The 11,827-nt window shown below is 45.6% G+C and overlaps 1 protein-coding gene across 5 annotated transcripts in view; it reads right to left on the reverse strand.

Moving 5' to 3' along the window:
- ercc6l2 (excision repair cross-complementation group 6-like 2) overlaps positions 1–10,949 on the reverse strand; it is a 91,698-nt gene extending 80,749 nt beyond the window's left edge. For 2 of the 5 annotated variants that reach the window (XM_078214407.1, XM_078214404.1), the window contains exons 1-4: positions 10,841–10,949; positions 5,311–5,390; positions 4,771–5,192; positions 1,549–1,668 (exon numbers count right to left, since the gene is read on the reverse strand). In XM_078214407.1, the coding sequence (XP_078070533.1) occupies positions 1,549–1,668; positions 4,771–5,192; positions 5,311–5,353 (585 nt within the window). In that variant the 5' untranslated portion in view covers positions 5,354–5,390; positions 10,841–10,949. Of the gene's footprint in view, positions 1–1,548; positions 1,669–4,770; positions 5,193–5,310; positions 5,391–7,762; positions 8,636–10,840 lie in introns of those variants that run through there. The other 3 variants (XM_078214408.1, XM_078214405.1, XM_078214406.1) reach the window with 2 other exon arrangements.
- Positions 10,950–11,827: the final 878 nt, after the last annotated feature.

Raw genomic sequence — 11,827 nt, forward strand, 5'->3', positions numbered from 1 at the left:
CGGAGAGAGAAAAACAAAGTTGACGTTCAATCCATTAAGACTCTTAAGAGTTACATTGGACTTGAAACATTATCTCTGTTTCACTCAAGGTGCAGTTAGAAGAAGCATGCTATCCCAGAATGTCTACCCACATAAACAGCTGGAATTTGTTATCCCACTTACATGTTGAAGGAATATCTTTTAGGTATATATGCTATACCTCATCTTCTAAATAAGGTAGACTGTATCCACCTTCACAATGAAGAAGTCCTGATGGACCTCGTCCTAGGGCTTTAAAAGAAGTGGTCAGGGAGATAGTTGATATGTTGGTTTTAATTTTCCAAAATTGACTAGATTCGGAGAAGATTCCACAAGATTGGAAAATAGCTCATGTAATTCCTTTATTCAAAAAAGGGAGGGAGACAGAAAGCAGGAAACTATAGACCAGTTAGCGTAACATCTGTCATTGGGAAAAACTGTTATTCAACATATTATAATAGGGCACTTAAATCAATTCAAGATAATAAGGCAGAGTCAACATGGTTTTTGTGAAAGGATGGTCGCCAAAAAAAACATTTTCGTCTTGCACTCATCATGACGATCACAAGAAAATCAATGTCGTGGAAAGAATAACTTTATACTGTATAAAAACAGTGCTGATAGTTTAGCAAGTGTAATCTGATTGGTAGAGTCGTTGCCGTGGAGAATGCACCAGTTAATGGTGACTGACAGTTAATTGCCAAACATTGTTTGAAAATTTAAACCAGGCAGCTTGACTCCGATTGGTCAAGGCATTGCCCTAAGGAATTAATCAGCGAATCGCGACCACTTCTTTTGTTTATCTGAAACAGACACAATGTGTGTATATGTTCTTTCTGTTTGCAGCACAGTGGCTAGCACTGCTGCCTCACAGCACCAGAGACCCAGTTCAATTCCAGCCTTGGTCACTGTCTGTGTGGAGTTTGCACTTTTTAACCCGTGTTGGCATAGGTTTCCACCTGGTGCTCCAGTTTCCTCTCACAGTCCAAAGATTTGCGGGTTAGGTGGATTGGCCATGCTAAAATTGACCCTTAGTGTCAGGGGGAATAGCAGGGTAAATGTGTGGGGTTATGGGAATGGTGCCTGGGTGGGATTGTGGTCGGTAGACTTGATGGCCCGAATGACCTTCTTCTGTATTGTAGGGATTCTATGAAAGAGCATGGCCCTGTGTATTAACACATTAACTTCAAGTTCACACAAATGCACCACACTGCAATCAAAGATTGGCAATTGGGCTCACAATGTGGCAAGTTTTGGAATTTACTTTTTAAAAAGAGTCAAGACATTAACTATCTCATTTGGAACAGTGGTGGACACAAAGTCCATAATAGTTATTAAAAAGAAAAGATCTAATTTATCAACAAACCCAATATGGACAGTGAATCAAACATGTCACAAGAAAACGTTTGCAATTTATACCATTAATGATAACTTCTTTTAAGGTTTAGTAAACAATTTCCCATGCTTTAAAACAAAACGTATTATTTCTAGAGAAGTGTGATTTGCAACAAGATACAGAGAAAGGATTACTTTGTCGTTGATTGCTTTTGATTCCTTCCTCATAGTCTTCAGTACAAACTCGGGCATGTTATTTTCAATATCCTCTCGAGTCCCTGTTTTATGAAGCACAGCTGCCAGAAAGGAAATAACCTGTGGGAAGAAACATTAACAGTTCAGCAAGTTATTATATTTTCAATGAACAACACCACTATCCCTATCAATTCCTCTTTTACAGAAGATAAATATCGTTGGAGAATCATCAGATATATCAGTGATTCTACTAAATACAAAATCTGCCAATATTGCAATGACCAGTGGAGTGGAACTCTCTCCATCCTGCTCATTTTTAATGTAATCAGCTAGACCATAGCATGTGGTTTAAATACAGACATTATTAGCTTTGTACCTGACTTGCAAGCAGATTATACAATAGTGGGTTATGCTGGATTTGGAATCAACACAAATTATCTTCATTATAAATTTTGTAATTTAACCCTTGTGAGAAATCGGGATATGGGCTGGAATTTTACCGTCCCACCGGCCACAGGAATCAGAGCAGGCAAGGGGCAGACCATGGCAAGGTCCGCTTTCCCCGGGCAGGATTTTACAATTTCGGGACAGGTGAGGATATAAAATCCCGCCCATTAAGTTTACCTTTCCCATCCTGCTTGGATTCCTTTGCTTCCATCTCCTACTTTCTTGATCCTTGTTTATCAATTGCTTCCTATTTCACAAATTCTACCCCTTGACCCAACTCCCTGGCTGCTGTTCTCCTGCTGATAACACAAAATGGAGCCCTTTCAGGTTAGGCTTCAATTGATTCCGCTGCTCATATCCTGTGTCACACCCATCATGGCAATGGTGACTGGCTTTCCCAGAGCAGTTATCCATGCTACCCTGTTATCCAATCTTGGTGCAGAGCCCATTGATTTCAGTCACTGGACACCGATCTCTTCTCCTCTGGCTCCCCTTTAGTTACCTCCGCCAGGGTCCCACTGTCCTTTCACAAAGCAACGTCCTCCAAAATGTAAGTTCTTCATAGACAAATTTCTTACCATTCACAATCTCAAGCTTGGATTTTTTTAAAATGTCTTTCATGGGATGTTGGCGTCACTAGCTAGGCCAGCATTTTATTGCACTTCCCTAATTGCCCTTGAAAAGGTGGTGAGCTACCTTCTTGAACTGCTGCAGGTACACCCACTGTGCTGCTGGGGGGCGTGGGTGGAGTTCCAGGATTTTGACCAGGAACAGCGAAGGAACAGTAATATAGTTTCAAGTCAGGATGGTGAGTGGCTTCAAGGGGAACTTGCAAGTGGTGGTATTTCCATGGATCTGCAGTCCATGTCCTTTTGGTAGAGGTCATGGATTTGGAAGGTGCTATCGAAGGAGCCTACAGTGCATCTTGTAGATGGTGCACACTGCTGCCACCATGCATTGGTGGTGGAGGGAGTGAATGTTAAAGGTAATGGATGGGGTGCCAATCAAGCAGAATGATCTTTCCTGAATGGTGTTGAGCTTCTTGCGTGCTGCTGGAGCTACACTCCCAGATAAGTGGAGAGTATTCCACTCCTGATTTTGTACCTTCTAGATGGTAGACAAGTTTGAGAAGTCAAGAGGTGAGTTACTCTCTGCAGAATTCCCAGCCTCTGACCTGCTCTTGTAGTATTTCCAGTTCAGTTTCTGATCAATGGATAACCCCCAGGATATTGGTAGTGATTCAGAATGGTAACACCACTGAATGTCATGGGGAGATGGTTAGATTCTCTCTCTTGTTAGAGATAGTCATTGCCTGTACTTGTGTGATGCGAGTGTTACTTGCTATTTATCAGCCCAAGCCTGAATATTGTCCAGATCGTGCTGAATTTGTACGTGGACTGCTTCGGTATCTGAGGAGTTGCGAATGTGCTGAACATTACTCAAAGATCAGCGAACATCCGGAGTCCTGAAGAAGAATCATAAGAACTTGAAATGTTAACTTTACAGATGCTTCCAGAACGGCTGAGTTTTGTGTTTTATTTCAGACCTCCAGCATCCACAGTATTTGTTTCTTATTGTAGATCAAGCCCAAGATGGGGTGCAATCATCCTGTCAGCTTGGACCTTGTTTGTCTCTCTTATGGGTTCCTTGAATTGGATTTTGTTTGTGGTTTTTGGAGCAAGCATTGAATGGATTTGGGTTTGCCCGGTCCATTCTGAGCATGTTTCCTAACTTTAAGGATGGAATAAAAAAAAAGTAAAAATTAGTAGGTTATCTGAAACCTTTACAATTTCAAAGGATACATCCTACACCAAACTTCATTATGTTTGTAATTTATAGACATCTCTGCGTTGGTTTTAATCCTTGACTGTTAGAAAGCTGTTCAGAATTTTAAATATAATGTACTTTTCTTCTGTCGTGGTGGTGCAAGCCTCCTTCTGACCCAATTTAGAACATAGAACATAGAAAGCCACAGCACAAACAGGCCCTTCGGCCCACAAGTTGCGCCGATCACATCCCCACCTCTAGGCCTATCTATAGCCCTCAATCCCATTAAATCCCATGTACTCATCCAGAAGTCTCTTAAAAGACCCCAACGAGTTTGCCTCCACCACCACCGACGTCAGCCGATTCCACTCACCCACCACCCTCTGAGTGAAAAACTTACCCCTGACATCTCCTCTGTACCTACCCCCCAGCACCTTAAACCTGTGTCCTCTCGTAGCAACCATTTCAGCCCTTGGAAATAGCCTCTGAGAGTCTACCCTATCCAGACCTCTCAACATCTTGTAAACCTCTATCAGGTCACCTCTCATCCTTCGTCTCTCCAGGGAGAAGAGACCAAGCTCCCTCAACCTATCCTCATAAGGCATGCCCCCCAATCCAGGCAACATCCTTGTAAATCTCCTCTGCACCCTTTCAATGGCTTCAACATCTTTCCTGTAATGAGGTGACCAGAACTGCGCGCAGTACTCCAAGTGGGGTCTAACCAGGGTCCTATAAAGCTGCAGCATTATCTCCCGACTCCTAAACTCAATCCCTCGATTAATGAAGGCCAGTACGCCGTACGCCTTCTTTGTGACCATAAAGCAGATATCAAGAAACAGAAATAATGTAGAAAGTCTGACTTTAGTGCACATTAAGCTGAACTTTCCAGAAAAGGTAATGATGCCACAAGCAAACAACCCAACTGTGGGGTATTTTGAGATAGACTCATAGTTCCTCATAACCCCTACTGCAGCACTAAGTGGCAAGTCACGTAGTAAGATGGATTACCTGAACAGTTTTTCCAAGTCCCATGTCATCGCCAAGGATACATCCTCTGTCACGAAAGTAATGTCTACAAATGAACTGGACTCCATCTCTCTGGTAGTCTCGCAAGTATCTGTTAATGGTACACGGCACATACACATTGCCCTCAGACAACTTAAAAGAGACCTTGGGCCCTGGAGTCTTTTTGTAATGGAAGAAGGGCTTCTCCAAGTCATCATCATCAAATATATAACCTCTCCAACATTCACTTTTGCTTTTTCTTTTGAGTGTGCTCACTGCCACGGTCTCTTCACTGAAGCCGGAAAACCTGACAACTGCCACCGTTTTTCCACCTTCATCTGTAGAAATGGACTTTATTGTGGCCTCGTATAGCTTTGCATCTCCAGAAAATGGGGCCAAAACCTGATCACCAACAAACCAGTTTTCTGAAAACAAAGAAATCCAGAAAAATGTCAGCCATATGGAAATAGTTGCCGGAGCAATCATAAAATGCAGGCTGCAAACAAAATTATTTTTCAACTATACAAGTGTTGCCCGGCATACCTGCTTTGGTATCAATGTCAGATTCAGAGGTACTTTGTTCCATTTGTGGAAGAACTTTTCAGCGCGTGCGCTTTCCACCACTTGAGAAAAACAAAGCACAAGTAAAATTTTACTAATCTCTTATTTTATGGCAATTCAGATCAAGATCCTATTTGCTCTCTCTACTGCCGTACACTCTACAGATAATTTCAGTGATCTCTGCCACCAGTACCCGCTTATTCACCACCTGTGTTGTTTCCTGTAGAACAATACATTTCCTCTATCCCATTACTTTGCATATGACCATCGTAAACAACATCCGCTTTTATCAGCCCAACTCCCTGATCTATCCATGCTCTTATTTTTTTTCCTATAGAGTCATAGAGGTGTACAGCACAGCAAAGGCCCTTTGGCCCATCGTGTTTGCACCAGTCAAAAACAGCCACCTAACTATTCTAATCCCTTTTTCTAGCACTTGGCCTTGTATGCCTTGGCATCACAAGTGCACATCTAAGTACTGCTTAAATGTCTTAAGGGTCTCTGCCTCCACCCCCTTGTCAGGCAGTGACTTTGAGAGTCCCACCACTCTCTGGGTGAAAAGGTTTTTCCTCACATCCCCTCTAAATCTCTTGCCCCTTACCTTAAATCTATGCCCCCGGTCATTGATCCCTCCACCAAGGGGAAATGTTTCTCACTGTCTATGATCCTCATATTTTATATATCTCAGTCATGTCCTTGTTACTTGCACCCCCAAAATTAGGCATTATCTGCAAACTTGGAGAGTTGTTTTGCAGTCTCATTCCAACATATGTTACAGCAGCAGACACAGCACTGATTCTTGAGGATCCTATCACTTTGCACACTCTTCTTTGTTCAAAGATGAATTGGAATATAACACAATGGAAATTACAGCAAGTGACAGTCAAACAACCAATATTCTAGTTTTCATAAACATCAAGATCAAAAAGATTCAGTGCAAGCAGCTTTAATAGCCTTTAAGAATCACAAAATCATGATTGATTCTCAAAATGTCAGCACAGTTGTTGTAGTCCCACAGCTCCACTTCTTGCCTTTTTAAAGTTTCTCATCCTCAAGTAGTTGTCTAACAACCTTCTAAAATTGTTCATGGAATTAGCTTCTACAGCCTTTAAGAAAGAATTTCCCAGATCCCAACAACAGTGAAACTATTTCCCTTCCTCTTCCCTTTAGATCTTTTTTCAATCATTTTGAATCCATAACTTTCAGTTCTTGACAGACACACCAGAGGGATTATTTTTTCCCCCCTATTTACTTTTATCAAAACTCTCAACATCTTGATTTTCTTTTTTTTTTGGTCACCCCTTAATCTCCTCTGTTCCAAGGCGAAGTATCCTAACTTCTCCACTTTCTCTTCATAACTGAATCTCCTCATCTCTGGTATCCTTGCTACATCCCCCAAGACCATTACAACTTCCTGAATTGTGGTTCCCAGAATTGTTCACAATATTCCAGCTGAGGCCTAACCAGCGATTCATAAAGTTCCAGCATGATCTTTTTCATTTTATATTGTACTCCTCTACTTGTAAACCCAAGTAACGCTTACCTTTTCAACCAACGTATCAACTTGCCCTACCACCATTAGGGATTTATGCCCTTAGGCCTCTGCCCTTTTTAAAATAATGTCAAAATATTGTCTTTTCATATTAGCCCTCCTAAAATGCGTCACTTCAAATTTTGCTGAATTGAATGTCATTTAACATACCTTCTCATCCTGCAGCCTATAAATACCCTAATCATGACAAACTGCTTCGTCATAGCGGCAAAATTTATAATTCTGCTCCTCAGTTTAGTTCAGTGATTTAGAATAAATTTAAATGAGTAATGGACCCGGAACTGATGATCAGAGAACAGCAATGCAAACCAGCCATCATTCATTGCCACATTCTGCATCCTGTCATTGAGCCAATTTTGTATCCATGTTGCCACTTTCCCCTTAATTCCATGGGCTTCCATTTTCATAATATACCATCTGTGTGGCATTTTATCAATTCCCTTCCAACGGTCTGTATGTGCAACATTCACTGTACTCCTTTTATTCACCTTCTTTGCTGACTCAAAGAATACAAACAAGTCAGACATGATTTATCATTAACAAATCCATGCTACTTGTGGGGGTTCGCCATGCACAACTTGGCTACTGCGTTTTCTTAATTACAACAGTCACCACTTCAAAAAGAACATTGCTGGCCGTAGTCATGAAAAGGAATCTAATCTCTCTCACATTATTCCTTTCCTTCCTAATCCTGCATTCTCCCCAAAATCTTCTCTAATGAATCTTGGCCATTTCTTGGGCATTTTGTTCTTTTTACGCACTTCTTCCCGAACCACATAAAACTTGCTAAGATGAAATCTTTACTTCAGCTTCTCCGAGACACATTAGCAAAGTCAAATTTACAGTTACACAAAAGTTAACAGTATTACTGAATGCAATCACCTATCGCAGAGAGAAAAGTGGACAGGATTACTCAATGCAATCACCTATCAGAGTGGGAAATGAGCCTACACTCAATGGGATTGGATGATGAGATATTCAGTCACCGTGAGATAAACCATCTGCCCAATCAGAGGCTGCTGTATCCCCTACCCGGTACTGTGTCTCTGTCTGCACTGTTCCCTCTATCCTGTACCCGGTGCTGGGCTCTGTGTCTGCACTGTTCCCTCTATCCTGTACCCGGTGCTGGGCTCTGTGTCTGCACTGTTCCCTCTATCCTGTACCCGGTGCTGGGCTCTGTGTCTGCACTGTTCCCTCTATCCTGTACCCGGTGCTGGGCTCTGTGTCTGCACTGTTCCCTCTATCCTGTACCCGGTGCTGGGCTCTGTGTCTGCACTGTTCCCTCTATCCTGTACCCGGTGCTGGGCTCTGTGTCTGCACTGTTCCCTCTATCCTGTACCCGGTGCTGGGCTCTGTGTCTGCACTGTTCCCTCTATCCTGTACCCGGTGCTGTGGCTCTGTCTGCACTGTTTCCTCTATCCTTTACCCGGTGCTGGGCTGTCTGCACTGTTCCCTCTATCCTGTCCCCGGTGCTGTGGCTCTGTGTCTGCACTGTTCCCTCTATCCTGTCTCCGGTGCTGTGGCTCTGTGTCTGCACTGTTCCCTCTATCCTGTCCCCGGTGCTGTGGCTCTGTCTGCACTGTTTCCTCTATCCTGTACCTGGTGCTGGGCTCTGTCTGCACTGTTCCCTCTATCCTGTCCCCGGTGCTGCGGCTCTGTGTCTGCACTGTTCCCTCTATCCTTTACCCGGTGCTGTGGCTCTGTGTCTGCACTGTCCCCTCTATCCTGTACCCGGTGCTGGGCTCTGTGTCTGCACTGTCCCCTCTATCCTGTCCCCGGTGCTGTGGCTCTGTGTCTGCACTGTCCCCTCTATCCTGTACCCGGTGCTGGGCTCTGTCTGCACTGTCCCCTCTATCCTTTACCGGGTGCTGGGCTCTGTCTGCACTGTCCCCTCTATCCTTTACCCGGTGCTGGGCTCTGTCTGCACTGTTCCGTCTATCCTGTACCCGGTGCTGGGCTCTGTCTGCACTGTTCCCTCTATCCTGTACCCGGTGCTGTGGCTCTGTCTGCACTGTTTCCTCTATCCTGTACCCGGTGCTGTGGCTCTGTCTGCACTGTTTCCTCTATCCTGTACCCGGTGCTGGGCTGTCTGCACTGTTCCCTCTATCCTTTACCCGGTGGCTCTGTCTGCACTGTTCCCTCTATCCTTTACCCGGTGCTGTGCTCTGTGTCTGCACTGTCCCCTCTATCCTTTACCCGGTGGCTCTGTCTGCACTGTTCCCTCTATCCTTTACCCGGTGGCTCTGTTTACACTGTTCCCTCTATCCTTTACCCGGTGGCTCTGTCTGCACAGTTCCCTCTATCCTTTACCCGGTGGCTCTGTCTGCACTGTTCCCTCTATCCTTTACCCGGTGGCTCTGTTTACACTGTTCCCTCTATCCTTTACCCGGTGGCTCTGTCTGCACTGTTCCCTCTATCCTTTACCCGGTGGCTCTGTTTACACTGTTCCCTCTATCCTTTACCCGGTGGCTCTGTCTGCACTGTTCCCTCTATCCTTTACCCGGTGCTGTGGCTCTGTTTACACTGTTCCCTCTATCCTTTACCCGGTGGCTCTGTCTGCACAGTTCCCTCTATCCTTTACCCGGTGCTGTGCTCTGTGTCTGCACTGTTTCCTCTATCCTTTACCCGGTGCTGTTTACACTGTTCCCTCTATCCTTTACCCGGTGGCTCTGTCTGCACAGTTCCCTCTATCCTTTACCCGGTGCTGTGCTCTGTGTCTGCACAGTTTCCTCTATCCTTTACCCGGTGCTGTTTACACTGTTCCCTCTATCCTTTACCCGGTGGCTCTGTCTGCACAGTTCCCTCTATCCTTTACCCGGTGCTGTGGCTCTGTGTCTGCACAGTTCCCTCTATCCTTTACCCGGTGGCTCTGTCTGCACTGTTCCCTCTATCCTGTACCCGGTGGCTCTGTCTGCACTGTTCCCTCTATCCTGTACCCGGTGGCTCTGTCTGCACTGTTCCCTCTATCCTTTACCCGGTGGCTCTGTCTGCACTGTTTCCTCTATCCTTTACCCGGTGCTGTGGCTCTGTCTGCACTGTTCCCTCTATCCTTTACCCGGTGGCTCTGTCTGCACTGTTCCCTCTATCCTTTACCCGGTGGCTCTGTGTCTGCACTGTTCCCTCTATCCTTTACCCGGTGGCTCTGTCTGCACAGTTCCCTCTATCCTTTACCCGGTGGCTCTGTGTCTGCACTGTTCCCTCTATCCTTTACCCGGTGGCTCTGTCTGCACAGTTCCCTCTATCCTTTACCCGGTGGCTCTGTCTGCACTGTTCCCTCTATCCTTTACCCGGTGGCTCTGTCTGCACAGTTCCCTCTATCCTTTACCCGGTGGCTCTGTCTGCACTGTTCCCTCTATCCTTTACCCGGTGGCTCTGTCTGCACTGTTCCCTCTATCCTTTACCCGGTGGCTCTGTCTGCACTGTTCCCTCTATCCTTTACCCGGTGCTGTTTACACTGTTCCCTCTATCCTTTACCCGGTGGCTCTGTCTGCACTGTTCCCTCTATCCTTTACCCGGTGCTGTGGCTCTGTCTGCACAGTTTCCTCTATCCTTTACCCGGTGCTGTTTACACTGTTCCCTCTATCCTTTACCCGGTGCTGTTTACACTGTTCCCTCTATCCTTTACCCGGTGCTGTTTACACTGTTCCCTCTATCCTTTACCCGGTGCTGTCTGCACTGTTCCCTCTATCCTTTACCCGGTGCTGTGGCTCTGTCTGCACTGTTCCCTCTATCCTTTACCCGGTGCTGTTTACACAGTTCCCTCTATCCTTTACCCGGTGGCTCTGTCTGCACAGTTCCCTCTATCCTTTACCCGGTGGCTCTGTCTGCACTGTTCCCTCTATCCTTTACCCGGTGCTGTTTACACTGTTCCCTCTATCCTTTACCCGGTGGCTCTGTCTGCACAGTTCCCTCTATCCTGTACCCGGTGGCTCTGTCTGCACAGTTCCCTCTATCCTGTACCCGGTGGCTCTGTCTGCTGTCTCCACTCCGCTTGTTCCCGGGGATCCTCACCGACTGACAGCAGCCGCAGCGTCACAAACACACGCGGGGTCACAACCGGTCCGCGGGTACCTTTCACCCGGAAGTACTGTCCGCGGAGTGTGACAGAGGGGTCAGCTGTGTGCCCAGGTACACAGACAGGCTCCTGTTGTCACCTCAGCCCCAAGGAAGCTGCATCTCACCTTCATTTCCAGTTTCATTAATTTGTTTAGGCTTCAGGGTGCGGAGTTACAGGGGCTCCTGCTATTCTTTAAGTTTAAAGTATATTTATTAGTATCACAAGTAAGCTTACATTAACACTGCAATGAAGTTACTGTGAAAATTCCCCATTTACCACACTCTGGCGCCTGTTTGGGTACACTGATGGAGAATTCAGCATGGCCAATGTGCCTAACCTGCACGTCTTTCGGATTGTTGGAGCAAACCAGAGCACCCGGAGGAAACATACGCAGACATAGGGAGAACGTGCAGACTCTGCACAAGGTTGTTGGTCCCATTCTGGTTCCGGTGGAGACCGTTCTGTTTGTACGTGACCCATCTTCCCCAGAAACAATCCCAGTGATCCAGGAATCTAAAACTCTCCCTCCTGCACCAACTCTTGAACCATGCATTCATCTGCCCTATTCACCTATTTCTGTACTTGCTAGCACATGGCACCATGAGTAATCCAGAAATTACAACCTTTGATGTTCTACTTTTTAATTTGCTGCCTAGCTCCCTGAATTCGTGATGCATGACCTCATCATTCTACCTACATTCTTGGTACCAACGTGTACCATGACTTCTGACTTATAACCCCCTTTAGGATCCTGACCCTGGCCACAGGGAGATAACATGTTTGCAGCCGCAGAAATGCCTGTCTGTTCCCCTAACTAATGAATCTCTATTACTCTCTCCCTTCCTTCTTCCTCCCCTCCTGTACTGATAAAATACTCACATAGGTGGTGG

The sequence above is a fragment of the Mustelus asterias genome, chromosome 6 (assembly GCF_964213995.1).
Source record: "Mustelus asterias chromosome 6, sMusAst1.hap1.1, whole genome shotgun sequence".
Lineage (NCBI taxonomy): Eukaryota > Metazoa > Chordata > Chondrichthyes > Carcharhiniformes > Triakidae > Mustelus > Mustelus asterias.